The sequence below is a fragment of the Ursus maritimus genome, unplaced genomic scaffold (genome assembly GCF_017311325.1).
Source record: "Ursus maritimus isolate PB19 unplaced genomic scaffold, ASM1731132v1 scaffold_18, whole genome shotgun sequence".
NCBI lineage: Eukaryota > Metazoa > Chordata > Mammalia > Carnivora > Ursidae > Ursus > Ursus maritimus.
In genome coordinates this window covers 45,945,061-45,961,359 of record NW_024424230.1, presented here as the reverse complement: position 1 = coordinate 45,961,359, position 16,299 = coordinate 45,945,061, and the positions used below count along the sequence as shown (strand labels likewise).

Genomic DNA, 16,299 nt, shown 5'->3' with positions numbered 1-16,299 from the left:
GTAAAATACAAGTCATACATTTTTTGCAAATGACAGATTTCATGCACAAAGGAAACATCCCATGATCTTCTTAAGACTGTGCTCTTTAAGACCCTCAGGTCATTCATAGGCACGTTAAAGTCGCAGAAGCACTGTACTGTGATGTGTAGGTTGAATCCTTTCTCCAGATGAAGGAGTAAGCCACTTCAATGTGTCTTTAAAATATCTTGTTCCTCCTCTTCCTTCTCTCAGAGATATTCTGTTTTTTACCTTGCTATTCCAGAAAACCATCAATATAGTCCTTTTTCTCATAGTGGCTCTGTGAAAGCATTTTTCTTTTGCATAGGAACTTACTGAAATTTGTTTATGTGCATTGCATTTTTTTCCAACTTAAACTTAAAATGCCTTGTTTAAGTTAGATACTTAGCATAATTAACTTAAATTTTTTATTGTGAAATATACATAATATAAAATCTACCATTTTAACTATTTTATGTATATATCTCTGCATAATTAAGTTTTATATTGTATTCATATATCATGAACACAGAGAGAATTCTGCCTCTGTTATGGTTTAGTACCTCCAACAGGACCCAAACTTTCCACAGATAACAACGATAGACTATAGACAAAATACAAAAACAAAAAAACCAGGAAGTCCCTTTTCCCCCAACCAATGATCTGAAGGCACCGAGGAGTACGTAGGAGCAGGAAGATACTGGAGGGAAGCTGCTGCTTGGCAAGAGAGATCAGCGGGGGTGAGCTACATGTGTTTTTGGCTTTTAGCCGGAGGACAGACCAAAGTCGGTGCCTTGTGGTGTAGCTAAAATTCCTCTAGAAAGACTCTAGAGTCTTTCTGCCCTGAGGTACAAGAGTGCAGACATTGGATGGGACAACCACAACTCTTGGAAAGTGACTGGGGAGTCCAGGAAAAAAGAAATCAAGAGAGAAAAAAATCCCTAATTCTGTGTACAGAATTGTCCCAAGTTTGTCCATGACCCCTGAGCCATCTATACACAGAATGGATTTCAGCTAAGAGTAAAATAATATATTTGAGATTTGAATTAGTACACAGGAGTTATAGTTTTCAGTTTGGGTAAATTCAAGTTAATTATGTCACAAAACAAAACAAATTCAATATCCTTTAGAGAAATATTACAGAACCCAGAATCTCTACAGCATGATATTTATTAAATCCAGGATACAAGCCACATTTTTTTTTGACACTTGAAGAACCAAAAATTGTGACCCATTATCAAGAAAAAGGATAATCAATAGAGACAATCCTGAAATGACCCAGATATCGAAATGAGCAGTTAAGGATTTTAGAGCTGCTTGTATGACTTTGCTTAGGAATATAAATAAAAATATGTTCACAATGAATGAAAAGATAAGACATATCAGGCAAGAACTAGAAATTATAAAAGGAACTTAATGAAAATTCTGGAACTAAAACCTACGTTATGTTAGATTATGGATGAGGCTAATATCAGAATGGAGGTAATAGAAGAAAGATTCAGTAAATTTGAAGATAGATCAATAGAAGTTATCCAGTCTTCAGAAAAGAAAGAAAAAGATTAAAAAAATTAATTAACAGAAAGTTGCAAACTTGTGGGACAATATCAGAATATCTAACATATGTGTAATTGGAGTCCCAGAAGAGAGGAAAGAGAATGTAGCAAAAAAAGGAGAAGAAGAAGGAAAGAGAGGAGTAGGAGAAGCAGGAGAAGAAGAAAAAGAAGCAGAAACAGCAGGGGCAGCGGTGGTGGTGGCAGCAATGGCAAGAAATTTCTCCAATTTTTCAATAGGTTAGGATTCAAGAAACTTAGTGAATCCCAAGCTGAATAAATACTAGGAAAACCACTCCGGGGCCTAGCAGAGTCAAACTGCTGAAAACCATAGAAAAAGTGAAAACCTCGAAAGTAGAGAAAAACAACACATAACAATGACTGTGAACTTCTTAGCAACTGTGGAGGCCACAAGATAGGGGAAACCCCTTAAATATGCTAAACGAAAAAAGAAGGCACTGTTAACCAAGATTTGTATATTTAGCAAAAATATCCTTTGACAAGAAAAGCAAAGGGACAAACATTTCTGATAAAATAAAACTGAGAGAATTTGTTACCCAAGATATTTGCACTACCAGAGATGGTAAAGGAAGTTCTTCAGGTTATAGAGAAATGATACCAGATGGAAACTCAGATCTTCAGCAATATAACATAGGATAGAATATTAAGACGAGTAAGGTTTATCCCAGGAAAGTAAGGTTGATTGAACTTTCAGAAATCGATCAGCAGGCTGAGGAAATGGTAGAGTAGGAGGACCCTAGCCTCATCTCAGCCCACGGATACAACTGGAGAACACTCGCAGCAGTGTAAATAACTCAGAAAACAACCCAAAGCCTGGCAGAATAAACCCCACAACTCAGTGTAGAGAAGAGGTCACACTGAAAAGGATAGGAAGGGCAGAGAGAGGGAGCTAAAGGGACTCACAGGACTGTCTGTTGGGGGAGGGGGGAGGGACACCTGAATCCCCTGTAACATTTGGCTTTGAAAACCAGAGGGTCTAGATTTCATGAGTTCTCTCAATCAGCAGGACTTAAAGCCTAGAATTTAAAAAAAATCAGTAGGCTCTGTTCTGGGAGTGCCAAGGGCAAGAGGAAACTGAATCCCTGCCCTTCAAGAGACAGCACAACAGTCTGTGGCGATACAGCCTAGAAGCAGGGCATCTGGGGCATGTGGGAGGGAGAGCGATTTACTCATCTCGGAGCCTGTGCAGGAGGCTGACAGAAACCACTGGGGGAGCTCCTCCATGAACAAAGAAACTGGCAGGTACCATTTTTCTCCCTTGCCCCCCCATTGTAAACACATGGGCACCGGAGGGACTGGCTACCTAACTTGCTAGCACCACCCCCATACACTGTGCTTCCAGCAATCCATCCCTCTGGACAGCCCGCCTCACTGCGGCCTGGCGGGGCCCCTCTAGCACCAGATGGGGATGCAGGCTTGCTGGCGCCACCACCTGGCTGCCACGCGCACCCGGCACTGTGCTTCTAAGGATCCACCCCCTTGGAACGGTGCTTCAGTCCCAGCACTTCGGGCCCCTCCGGAAGAGGACAGGGGGGCGCAAAGCTCACTGGGACTGTACCTTCCCCCACCCCACTTGGCTTCCATGGAGCCAGATGGGCTGCTTCAGTCTCCATGCTGCGGGGCCCCTCTCGTGGCATGCACAGCTTGCTAGCACCGCCCCCACACTGCTTTGGGGATCTGCCCTCTCCAACACACTTTTGGCCAGAGCCCATACAGGATGGTTCTGTAGGCTTGGCAGTGTGCAAGCAGCCCCTACCATGGCCAGCACCACTCCGAAGTGACCCTTGCCCTGGAGAGAGGGAAAGATAACTACACACACCAGTCGGATGGAGGCCCCAGGTGTGGGCTGCTGTGACCGCAGGCCCCGCCCACCAATGAAAGCATCTCAGGGGACAACACAGGGAAAGCACCCTGCAGGGTGGTGCTACTGCGTCTCTGGCAGATGCCTGGTCTGACTCAACTCGAGCCCAGGGTGGCCCCAGACTGGCCCACTAACACCACCAGGACCAAACACTGCCCAAACAGCAAGGAGAGCCACTGCAGATGCCTGGGCTGAAGAAAAAAAGCAACTCAGCCACAACAGCAGGGTGCATGCATCACACACAGGAGACAGCCCTGAAGGGCCAGGTTCATGTGAAAGGGGACACGGCACTGCAGGGCACTGCAGAACCTCTTCTTCCCGAGGCCGTTACTTTCAAGTGCAGGAGGTGTAGCTGACTTTCCTAAGGCTCAGATCATGATCTCAGGGTCCTGGGATCGAGCCCTGCATTGGGCTCCCTGCTCAGCAGGGAGTCTGCTTCTCTCTCTTCCTTCTGCCCCTCCTTCCTGCTGTTCTGTCTGTCTCTAAAATAAATAAATAAAATCTTGAAAGAAAAAAAAAAAAGAAAAATGGGCAGAAGACATGAACAGACATTTCTCCAAAGAAGACCTACAGATGGCCAATACACACGTGAAAAGATGTTCAACATCACTCATCCTCAGGGAAATGGGAATCAAAACCCAGTGAGATATCATCTCACACCTGGCTAAAATCAACAACACGAGAAACAAGTGTTGGTGAGGATGTGCAAAAAAGGAACTCTTTTGCACTGTTGGTGGGAATGCAAACTGGTACAGCTACTGTGGAAAACAGTATGGAGGTTCCTCAAAAAGTTAAAAATGGAACTACCCTACAATCCAGTAATCTCATCACCGGGTATTTACTCCCCTCCAAAATACAAAAACACGAATTCAAAGGGGTACATGACCCCGATGTTTATAGCAGCATTTACAATAGCTGAGATGTGGAAGCAGTCCAAGTGTCCGTCAACAGATGAATGGATAAAGAAGAAGTGCTATGTACATACAATGGAATATTACTCAGCCATAAAAAGAATGAAATCTTGCCATTTGCAATGACATGGATGGAGCTAGAAAGTATAATGCTAAGCGAAATAAGTCAGTCAGAGAAAGACAAATACCATGTGATTTCACTCATGTGGAATGTAAGAAACAAAACAAGTGAGTAAAGAAGAGAGAGAGAGAGAGACAAACCAAGAAACAGACTCTTAACTATAGAGAACAAACTTCTGATGGTTACCAGAAGTGACGTGAGTGGGGAGATGGGTACGATAGGTAATGGGGATTAAGTTGTGGTGAGCATTGGGTGATGTAGGGAAGTGTTGAATCACTATATCGTACACTTGAAACTAATATGACACTGTATGGTGACTATACTGGAATTAAAATAAAAACTTAGTAATTTAAAAAATCAATCTGCATAATTAATCATATTAACAGAATAAAAGAGAAGGATCATGTGAAATACCATTGGACAAAACCAATTCCCATTTTACAATAAAAGCTCTTAGCAAACTAGAAATAGAAATGAAACTGTGTAATCTGAAAAAATGGCATTTATGAAAAACATGCAACTAACAAAATATTAGTGGTGAAATATTGAACTATTTCCTTCTAAAGATTAGGAATAAGGCAAGGATGCTTGCTTCTCGCCAATTCTCTTAAACAGTGCCCTGGAGGTCCTAGCCATTGCATATGCCTTAATCAAAAAGAAATAAGAGGCATTACTGTTGAAAAGCAAAAGTAGAACTGCCTGTATTTGCAGATGATATAAATATTTATGTAAAAATTCCTAGGCAATATATAAAACAATTACTAGAACTAATAAGTGAATTTGTAAGCTTATGGGATACAGGATGATACATAAAAATTAATTGTATTTTTATATGCTAGCAGCAATCAATAGGAAAATGAAATAAAAACTCAATTTAAAATAGTGTCAAAAGCATAAAATGCTTAGGAATATAGTTAACACAAGGCATGCAAGACCCGTATATTAAAGCTAAAAAAACATTGCTGAGAGAAATTTAGCAAAACTTAAATAAATGTAAAGGTATAACATATTCTCAATATTATTTTTTAAAAGACTTTATTAATTTGATAGAAAGAGAGAAAGTACAAGTAGGGGGAGTGGCAGGCAGAGGGAGAGGGAGAAGCGCGGGGCTCGATCCTAGGACCCTGGGATCATGACCTAAGCTGAAGGCAGATGCTTAACTGACTGAGCCACCCAGGCGCCCCCATATTCTCAATATTATTAAGATATCAATTCTCCTGAAATTGATCTAAAGCTCAAATGCAGGTTTTTTGGTAGAAATTGACAAGCAGATTCTAAAGTTTATATTTAAATTTATGGTTACATAAATGACCTAGAATATACAAAGCCATTGTGAAGAAGCAGAATAAAGTGAGAGGACTTACATTATCTTACTTTTTAAAAAAGATTTTATTTATTTATTTGAGAGAGAGAGTGCAGGGGGAGGGGCAGAGGCAGAGGAAAAGGGAGAGAGAGAATCCAGAGCAGAGCCTGATGTGGGGCTTGATCTCATAACCCTGAGCTCATGACCTGAGTGGAAATCAAGAGTTGGAGGCTTAACAGACTGAGCCGCCCGGGTGCCCCTATATTATCTTACTTTATGGCTAAGTATAAAGTAACAGTAATCACAACAGTGTGATATCAACATCAGCATAGGTAAATAGATCAATGTAACAGAATAGGGGGTGCAGAAACAGACCCACACTTAATATGGACATTTGGTTTTTGATAAAAATACCAAAGCAGTCCAGTGAGGGGGGTTGGGGGTTAGAGAGAAATTCCTTTCAACAAATGGCTCTGGAATAGCTGGATATTTCTATGGGGAAAAAAAATGAACCTTGATCACTACCTCAAATCTTACATAAAAGCTAAATTGATACGGATCAAACTAAAATAAGGTAAAAACTGCATTGCTTTAGACAAAAATATAGGGGAATATCTTTGTGATTCAGAACATGAGCAAAGTTCTTGTAGGTCACAGAAAGCAGTAACCATGAAAAATTGACGAACTGCACTTGATCAAAATTGAAAACTTCTGCTCACAAAAGACATTAAGAAAACCAACAGGCTAGCCACAGGCATGGAGAAAATATTCACACAACCTAAATCTGACAAATGGTTGGTACAGGGTATGTAAAGAATGCCCACCGTTCAATAGTAAAAAGACAAGGAACCCAATAAAACGGTTTTGGATTTGGATAAGATTTGGATAGCCACTTCACAAAAGCAGACAGACGAATGGCCAATACATGTGCACCAAAGGGCTTAATATCATTAGTCATCTGAGAAATGCAAATTAAAATTATGATGACTTACCCTCAATTTCAGGGGGGATGTGGAGCAGCCATACCTCTCATGCATTGTTGGTGTGGATGAAAAATGGTAATTCTTAGTTATATGCTCTTTAATTTTTCCTTTTTACATTTCTGTATTTGTGAATTTTTTGAAAATGAGATTTTGGGTTTGTTTTTGTTTTATAATTTTAAAAATAAACTCTTCTTTCTTTTTTGAGAAAAAAGAAAAGAAAAGAAAAATGTCACAACCACTTTGGGAAAATGTCTGGAAGTTTTTAAAAATAAAACTAAACATACACCTACCCCATGACTCACAAATTCCGCTCTTAGGCATTTATCCATGAGAAAGGGAAACACGTTTACAAAAAATTTATGGCGGGCTTATGCGCAATAGCCTCAAACTGGAAATAGCCTAGGTGTCCATTAATAGAATGAACAACTGGCATATTTATACAGTGGAACACCAATGAGTGGTCGTGAGCAACAAACTACTGATTCATGTGGCAGAATGCAATCATCTTAACAATATCATGCGAAGTGGAAGAAGACTTACAGGAAAGAATGCACATAGTACGATGGCCGTTTAAATGAAATTCTGGAGCAGGGAAAACTAATCGGTAGTGGGAAAAAATCAGAACTGTGGTCGACTCCGAGGAGTTGGTGATGGAACAATTGAGTGGAAAGTGTGGAGAACTTTCTGGTTGACGGTAGTGTCCTGTATCTAGACAGGGGTTTAGATTTCACATATGTATTCATTTGTCATAACTTAGTGAGTGTACAATTAAGAGTTTTGCACTTGATATAAATTTTAGACCAAAAAAAAAAGAAAACTAAATAAACATCGAACTGCAGTTAATTACATGCACGCTGAAGTTGTGGGGGACAGTGGCTGGTCTCTGCAATGTAGTTTGGAATGCATAAAAAAGAAGATGGATTAGTGGATAGAGAAATGAGTATATGGATCATTATATGATACAACAAGTGGAATAAAATGTTAGTGATAAACTCTACATAGGACATGTATAGATATTCACTGTAAAATTTGAAGTTTTTTATAATAAAGTATTGGGGAGAAGGAGCAACAAAAGAAGAAGGCAAGGAACACAACATTTGGGGGTTGACTCCTTGATTTCTTCATTTGATGAAAATACTGATGTTCTTATTAAGGTTGAAGATTACCCGTATTGTTCGAGAGGATGCTCGAAGATACTTTATCTGCCTTAACAAAATCGGGGTCTTTCGCTTCTTCTGTGGAGACTTGACTTATGATCTAAGTCTTGAGCTTACTCCCTCGCCGTTCTTGATGTGTTGGTTGCACTATTTCCAAAATGTTTGTCTCCTGCACATACATACACCATATAAAGCCAAGAGATGGGATTAAGAACTAGAGAACATATGGCCTCATTCCCTCCTGCACCAAATCCCCAGCATATGACAGAAAAGATGGTCAACAAGCAAAGTAGCCTCTCCTTCTGGAATCTACAGTAGCATGAAAAGCAAGAAAAAGTGTCACCAACAGACCAGGAATTTCAGGAGAGTCCAGAAAGATACAAAGTAGAAACACGTCCATGCAGGAGAACACAGCTACAATGGATGGAAGGTTTGGAAGTACTCCAGGAAACAGCAGAAGAATTAACCGCGGGGCTGCATTCAAACCTATGAAACCTTATTGGAGTTGATGAAAGAAGACCTGTATGGGGAAGCAGCGTGTGTTTCCAGACTCAATATATAAATACACCATTTCTTCAAGGCCAACCTATAAACCCAGGGCAATTATCAGAATTCCTACAGGATTTTTAGTGAAAATGGACAGACTGAGTCTAAAGTTCTTATCAATAAAAGAATATGAGAGGATAGACAAAAGATGGGGGAAATTTGTCTTCCAAGATAGCAAAACCTTCTCTAGTAGAGAATCGAGAAACACATTCATGTAGATGTCAGATCTGGTTGATGGTAAAATTAGTATTTCTGATGGAAAAGAAAGGTGGATATGTAAATATTGTGGGGACAATTGGCTCTTCATTTGGAGGAAAATGCAACCTAGCTTATGTCATATACAGAGGGACATGGGGAGTCTTGACTAGGAAGGGAAAAGGGGTTGCTGCCATTATAGGGTCGGTTGGGCTGGTGAGTCACGAGGTGATGCTTCAAGATGAAGTTTGAATTTGCTGGTAGAATACACATGGCCCACGGCAAGGTGTGCCGATCAGAAACCAGCTGTCTTAGTTCAGGCTGCTAGCACAAATGTACCATAGAATAGGTGGCTTAAACAATACACAGTTCTCTCTCCCAGTTCTGGAGCCTGGGAAGTCTAAGATCAAGGTGCTGGCAGATCCAGTATCTGGTAAGAGCCCGCTTTCTGGTTCGCAAATGGTTGCCTTCTCATTGTATCCTCATGTGATGGAGAGAAATCAGCTCTCTTCTGTTAAGGGTCCTAGTCCCATCATCAGGGCTCCACCCTCGTGATCTGATTATTTCCCAAAGGCTTCATCCTCACATACCATCATACTGGAGATTAGGCTTCAGCATAAGCGTTTTGGGGAGGGGGGGACACCAACATTCAGTCCTTGGTACCAGCTAACCTGCCTGTCTCCCACCTTTTCTATGGAGTGCCAGTAATGGCAGGAGGGGAAAAACCCACCACCAGCTCTGGGCTGCGCCTGGAGCCAGTCGGGTGGCCAATCAGACAGCTCGTAAGAGAGCCAGGTCGTTATTCTGCAGGGCAAGCCATTGTCAGAGATGGCCATGTTCTCATATGTTATTGATTTTATTTTTATTTCTTGGGTTTACTATTTTAAGTATTGGTTTGGGGTATGTGAAGTTTAAATTAGGGTGGCCGGTTTCCTAGGATGTGGCATTGGAGTAGAGACCCAAAATAATGGCCAGAGAATGAGTCAGGCGTCTGTCTGGGGGAGGACATTCCAGGCAGAGAGGTTGGCAGGACAAAGGCCCTGGGAGGGAGCAAGGGGGCCCAAGTGGCTGGAGGGGAGTGAGCAGGGATAGACAGGTCAGAGAGGTCCCAGAGGCCAGATCGTGTTGGCTTTCAGAAGGAGAATCAGCGAGGGGGCTTTCCGGGAGAATGTGGCCAGTGAGTAGGCTAATGGTCTCCATGAGCTTGAGGCTCACAGAAATGGAAGCCAGCAACGGTGCTGTAGCTGTCGTCAAGGAACTGAGAGGCAAAGGGTGAGATGGGGCTACCTGAAGATGGAGAAGCATCTTGGAAAAGTTACGCTAGGAGGCATTAGATTACTGTCAATTACCAGAGCCTGGGGTTTCTAGGTGAGCGTTTTGTAGCAGGCCTTTCTAGGTGGTGCCAAAGGAAGGGGTGACGGGGTGGGGGGAGGCTTACCTCCCACATAGATTCCATCAGCACCCGCCTCACTCTAGGGCTTGAGGTTTTCTCATCTTGTGTTAAGTGTTGGGCAAATGCAAATTCAGTCCTCCCAGTGAGGTTGCTTCCCCAGCACCCCGTATGGAGAAGTTACAGAACCACCACTGTCCTTGGGCTCTGCTGATCTTGGTCCAGCCATGGCCGTAGCATCCAGGGATAGAGTGGTGTGCCATTGCCCTCAGGGGAAGGCGAGCGCCCTAGAGAATACTCAAGACTCGGAGGGAAACTACAGGCATTATTCCATCCACACGGTGATTTGTGGCTCTCTTTTGGTCATTTGTTGCTGGTCTTTGTGTCTTAAAAATGTAAGTTCTCTGTGGCAGGTGCTTTATTAACCAAAATAGGGAGAAGTGGGGCTGCCCACTTCAGAGAAATTTTCCTTCTTCCGTGGGGAAAATTTGGGAGCCAAGGGTAACCTGATGTTCTATTATAAGTCACAGTGGCAAGCAACAGAGTTGAGAGGTTAATTGGCATTTGGTCGAAGGGAGGTGGACTACAGCTGTTTCTTATTTGCCCAGATGTTTATGCTTGCGAATGTTAAGTCAGAGAAGTGGCCAGCGCTGTTTTAGACCTCAATGTTAAAGTGAATTCAGATTTTAGCCCACAGGACAAGGAGTGGTAACAAATAAAAATCTGTAATTAATAAAACCATCTAAAATGGGGGAGAGGATTCAGAAAAGGGTCTTTGTTCTCCACTCTGATCCTATGCAGACTCCTTTTGGATCAAATTGTGCTGTATTTGTGTTTTCTTTTTAACCTCCTATTGCCTCTCTTTGCGTTAATGAAAGAACACTGTCCTTCTAATTGTTTCCAAGGTAGAGAGCAGGAGAGGCGGACTTGAGTGAGACCCGTGGTGTGCAGTTCTTGGAAACTGGTGATGCATGTTGGGCAACTTGATTTGTGACAATTACAAGGATTAACCATGAAATAGAAAAACCCGCCTAGTATTGTACTTTAAAATGAGCCCTGCGCGTGGGACCCACACCTGCATTTTCCATTCATGTAACAGAAATGTTTGGAATGGTTTCACGACTAAAGCACGGATAAATTGGGATGACAAGAGAAGAGGGTCTGTGTGTGTGATCTCTTCCGAAATCGGGGAAGATAAAAATACACACATGGCCCTTTATTCCCCGGGTTAAACCTAAGGGTGATTTGTTATCTACTCACTTCTTCTGACTGAAACTGGGAAGAGTAGTGCTCTTGAGTTTTTTTCTCACTGAAACGTCAGGTGCTTCAGGGAGCAGATTCTGTGGTTGAGGACAAAACCCAGGCTGTCTAGTTCATGGAACTGACCCTCATTTCCTCTTTTGATGGGGAAAAAAAAAATCCAGAGTCACCTGTAAGCCAGTGCTCTGTGGTAAATCTTGGAGACTCAAGGTCAAGATCAACGCTTATTTTTTTGACTTTGAAATTACAGTTGTGTCTGACAGAATGGTTTCACTGGATGAATAACACCAAGTATGGACTTTTCCGGTACTCTTCTTTCTAAGTTTCTTTCATTTCTTTCTAGCATAACACAGCTGGTATAAACTGTGAAAACTGTGCCAAGGGTTATTACCGCCCTTATGGTGTTCCCGTTGATGCCCCCCATGGCTGCATCCGTAAGTTTCATTTGGACTTGGTGTGTCGTAGACTGTACTGCACTGTTTCGGGGTGGTCATTGGGCTAAACTCTGACGGGTTGGTCATTCCCTTCCTTCCCTCTTTCTTCACATTGTTGATTCTGCTCCCTCCAGCTGTGTGACTTGAGGCAGCTACGTAATCACCCTGAGCCTCAGATTTCTTGTATATCAATGGGAGTGATAATACAGGCATACCTTGAAGATATTGTGGGTTCGATTCTAGACCACTGACTGATAAAGTGATTATTGCAATAGAGCAACTACTGCAATAAAGTGGGTCAACTGAATGTTTTGGCTTCCCAGTGTGGATCGAAGTTACGTGTACACTATGCCGTTGTCTGTTAAGTGTGCGATAGCATTATGTCTAAAAAAGTACATACCTTAATTAAAAAATGTTTTGTTGCTGAAAAATGCTAACCACATCTAAGCTTTCAGCGAGCGGTAATCACGGATCACAGATCACTGTAACAAGTAGGATAATGAAAAAGTTCGAAATAGTGTGAGAATTATTAAAATGTGACAGGGGCACAAAGTGGGCAAGTGGTGTTGGGAAATGTGTGCTGATAGACTTGCTCCACACAGGGCTGCCCCAACCTTTATTTGTAAAAAACATAATATCTGCGAAGCACAGTGAAGAAAAGCGCAATAAGATGAGGTATGCCTGCATATTCCCTGGGATGGAATGACCTGCCGTCCAAAGCACCTAGGGGGACACTAAGCTTTGGGCTTGTCACACACCAGCCCCCTAACAAATGATAGTTCCTTTGTTTTCTGTCGTTTTGACGTGTTTCTGTGGTCTCCAATAATTTCACATTTTTGTCTGCATTAGCAACCAGACAACATAGTAACGATTTCACAAGGATTTAATCGTGGTCATGATATCTCAAACAGCTGTGATTTATCGGGCACTTGCTACATGCAAGGCATTGTGAAGTAATTTCACCAATGTGTGATTATCACAACCAACTTAGGACACCGTATTATTATTTTCATTTTTAGATATGGGGAAACCAAAAGCTCTGAGTAGTTCAGTATTTTGGCCCAGCTGACAAAAGTGCTAACTGGTAGCTCGAGGTCCAGGTCCTTTCTGTCTGATGGCTCTGTGCCAGACGGAATCCGTGATACAGCAGAATGGCACTGGGTTTTCCCTGTGGAATTACTGGTCACAGGTCAGACTATGGACTTTGCCCTGTGTCATCTGTTTTATGTTCTCTGACTGTCACCGTTGGAAAACAGGTCGGGCCTGAGGTTGACTGCTGTGCCCACTGTCCCCCAGATTCATTCATCATATTATTAATATTTGAGGGCATCAAAGTCCAAAGAATGGGTGAACTCTGACTTGCCTCTCTGTTGGGTGTTCATCCTTGTTCAAAGAGTGTTCCTGTTTTCCCTCCCTCTCCCACATCATCCCACGAGCTATGTCCATCACTTTTCTTGGGCCCACGAAGAACAGGCCTTGGCAAAGGAGACCAGGACATCGCGAATGCGTCTCGAATCCCTTCCCCAGAATCTCTGTTCTCAGTGATTCTCGGCTCTCCATCACTGTTCTAGGTTCTTTCTTCGTCACTGACGTGGTCTCGCAGTCTTGCAAAGATGTTACAGGACGCATCTGTCCTAAGCAAGTTAGGCAAGGACACCAGAAGAAGCCAGCCCGGGGCGATGCTTGCTGCCCACGGCTTCCCCGGCTTCCCAGTTCCTCACGGGGCATGTACTTAGCTGTGGTATCACAGTAGCTTTGCTGCCCAAGGTGAGGACTTGCCAGGTCAAAGGAAGCTCCCAAGGGAGGGGTTACCAAGCCTCTTGCACCCCAAATATGTCTGTCTGGAATGCAAAGCTAGAAGTCGTGTTGGTTGTAAAACTACCTTCAGTAAGTCATGTCACTGGAATCTAACATTTGGGTTATGGGCACAAACTCGCTGTGCTGTCCGCATGTTACATATCTGTGTCTACACATCCTGCACTCGTGACCACCTCGCACCTAGGTAGTAATGATCACCATGTGGACATTCACGGTTGACCTGTGGTCCGGTGGGGGGGCTGTGCCCAACAGATCTGCCAGGGGCTGCAGCACACCCCCCTCCCCAGCCCCTCTGATTGGAGTCTGTGCAGACCTTGGCTCTGATGCACCAGCCGGGCCGCGCTCAGTCTAATGAACTGTATTCTCGAGAACTCAGTCTGGATGCCTTTTAAAGCTTATCTCTGAGGGTCCCTGGGGTTTGGTCGACGCAACCTATTAAGCACGTATGAAGTGGAAAACAGCCTGTGCCCTTTCACAAATAACCGGGGGGCCAACAGGAAAGTAGTAAACCCTGCCTGGAGAAGTGCTGGGGACATAGCCCCTTACTGAGCGCGCTGACGGCTGCGCCTCTGAAAGCCGGCGTTTCTCGTAGCCTGCAGCTGTAACCCCGAACACGCGGATGCCTGTGAGCCGGGCTCAGGCCGCTGCACCTGCAAGCCGAATTTCCGCGGAGACAACTGTGAGAAGTGTGCAGTTGGATACTATAACTTCCCCTTTTGCCTGAGTAAGTAGCCGCGGCAGGTGGAGAGGCCGCCGTTCCTGGCACGTAGCTGGTGCCGTCACACCCGAGGGTACGGCGGGCAGGGTGGAGGCACCGTGGACACGGGGGGCGGGGGGGGGCACGTAGGCTGTAGTCACATGAAAGTGTTTGCAAAAGCTCAGAGCATAACATTTATATGAGTACATTTTATAGTCTTATTTATGCCCGATGATTAGGTTAGGGTTGTACCATAGATACCGCCATCCCAGTGGGTCAGAAAGGTCACATCCTGGCAATTTCAACTCAACAGTAACCCGTTTCTTCACAAAAGCACTTGGAAGAAGTGTCAAGGGTGCCAGATGTTCTCGTGCACACACAGAGTGTGTGTCAGTGTTTTGGGTGGCTGGGGGATGTGTTTCCCCTTTCCCACTGTACCATCGGCCAGGTTGCCACGGGCCCCCACCTGCCCCACTGCAGTGATCTAAGGGAATATCTCAGCATCTCGGAGAGAAAAAATATGTATCTGGTAGAAACACTGTAGAACGTGAAACAGGAGAGTCTGAAATCAGCCCTGCAAATTATAACAAGAGCCACCGTTCTGTTTGTTCCGCTGAAGTGTAAAAACTGCACTTTTGTGTTAGGACAAAGAAACACTATCTCAACACCCCCTGCGGCCTCCCCCCGGGCCCCCCCACACTCTCCCCACCCCCTCCTCCCCCCTTGCCCCATTGATTCTTTTACATTCCCAGCTTTGCGTGGCAGGGAAAGCAGAGTGAGTTGTGGGGCCACGGGGGCAGGACACATGTGAACGGGTGATTTTATGTCCTGGCTCACACCTGCTGTCCCAGGGGAATCATTAAACTAGCATCCACTTTCACCATCCAGTAGCCTAGTTTGGAGGATGAATTATAGGATCATCTTATATTTAAATCAATTTTTAAGCCCGAACACAGTAACACTGAATTGAGGCTCAATCCATTTAGAATCTAATTACTAGATACAGGCTAAGCAGAAATTGCACTTGCCTTTTTAGTGACAAAAAGAAACCTGAAACAATTTTATGGCACAAACCAAATTTTAGGGGGGAGAAACTTGAAAAAAAATTTTTAAAAACTGTCCTCCATTTCACATGAAAAAAGCAATAAAGATGCTAAAGAAACCAAGCCTGTCCCTGCTTAGACAGACATAACTATTGGAAACTAATGGAAAATACCCATTTTTGTTCGTTTAATATATAAATCATAATGTCTGATCAGTCTGGTTTCAGTTGTATGCTCAATATAGCAGTATTGCCTTTCTCTAAATTAGGCTCTGCTTTTCATGGAGTTAGAAGGGCTTCTTTCTAGCTCGTGCAATTTAATATTTTACTTTACTGTCTCCTTAATCTTTCTCTGTATTTTTTTAAAAATGATTTTTCTAGGAATTCCCATTTTCCCTATTTCTACTCCACGTCCCGAAGATCCAGTAGCTGGAGATATAAAAGGCAAGTACCCTCTCTTATGGTTTAACTTCAGTGGAAATGTTGTGCTCCACATTATTTTTCTACTTCCTATGCCCGCTACCCTGCCCAGGTTCAAGTGGTCCTTCCTGGATCCTGGCGGGTGCCTTGCAGGTGTCCCCCGTCTCAGTTCCCCGCCACCCATCATTCTCTATGCCAGTCTGTCTTTTGCATGATGCTCCCTGATGAAGGAGACGAACAGATCTTGAATTGTGTGTCACCTGCTTGCTCAGAAACTTCCAGTGGCAATCAGTCGCCTAGTGTCTAGTTTGGGGTCTACGTACAGAGACCCTGAGAAAGGATTCGAGCAGAAGCAGTCAATTCTGGAGGTGATCCCGGGAGATATCAGTAAGGGGGTGAGTCAGAGAGTGAAGATGCATTAGCAAATGAGGTCGTTCTAGAGCCCCTGGAGCTCCATCCCTCCAGGCAGCTCTAGGAGACGGCATAGAACTTTCAGCATTATCCCAGCTGACGGGATAACTTCAGTTACCAGCCATCGATGGAGGGCTGCTCCTGGGGCGTTAACTCTCTGGCACTTCCAGCTTGGTGTGCTG

General features: G+C 43.6%; 1 protein-coding gene across 1 annotated transcript in view; it reads left to right on the top strand.

The window, feature by feature from the left end:
* LAMA3 (laminin subunit alpha 3) overlaps positions 1-16,299 on the top strand; it is a 254,054-nt gene that overhangs the window by 71,545 nt on the left and 166,210 nt on the right. Inside the window, exons 9-11 of the mRNA XM_040632383.1 lie at positions 11,639-11,729; positions 14,140-14,271; positions 15,668-15,730. Of these exons, the coding sequence (XP_040488317.1) occupies positions 11,639-11,729; positions 14,140-14,271; positions 15,668-15,730 (286 nt within the window). The remainder of the gene's footprint in view (positions 1-11,638; positions 11,730-14,139; positions 14,272-15,667; positions 15,731-16,299) is intronic.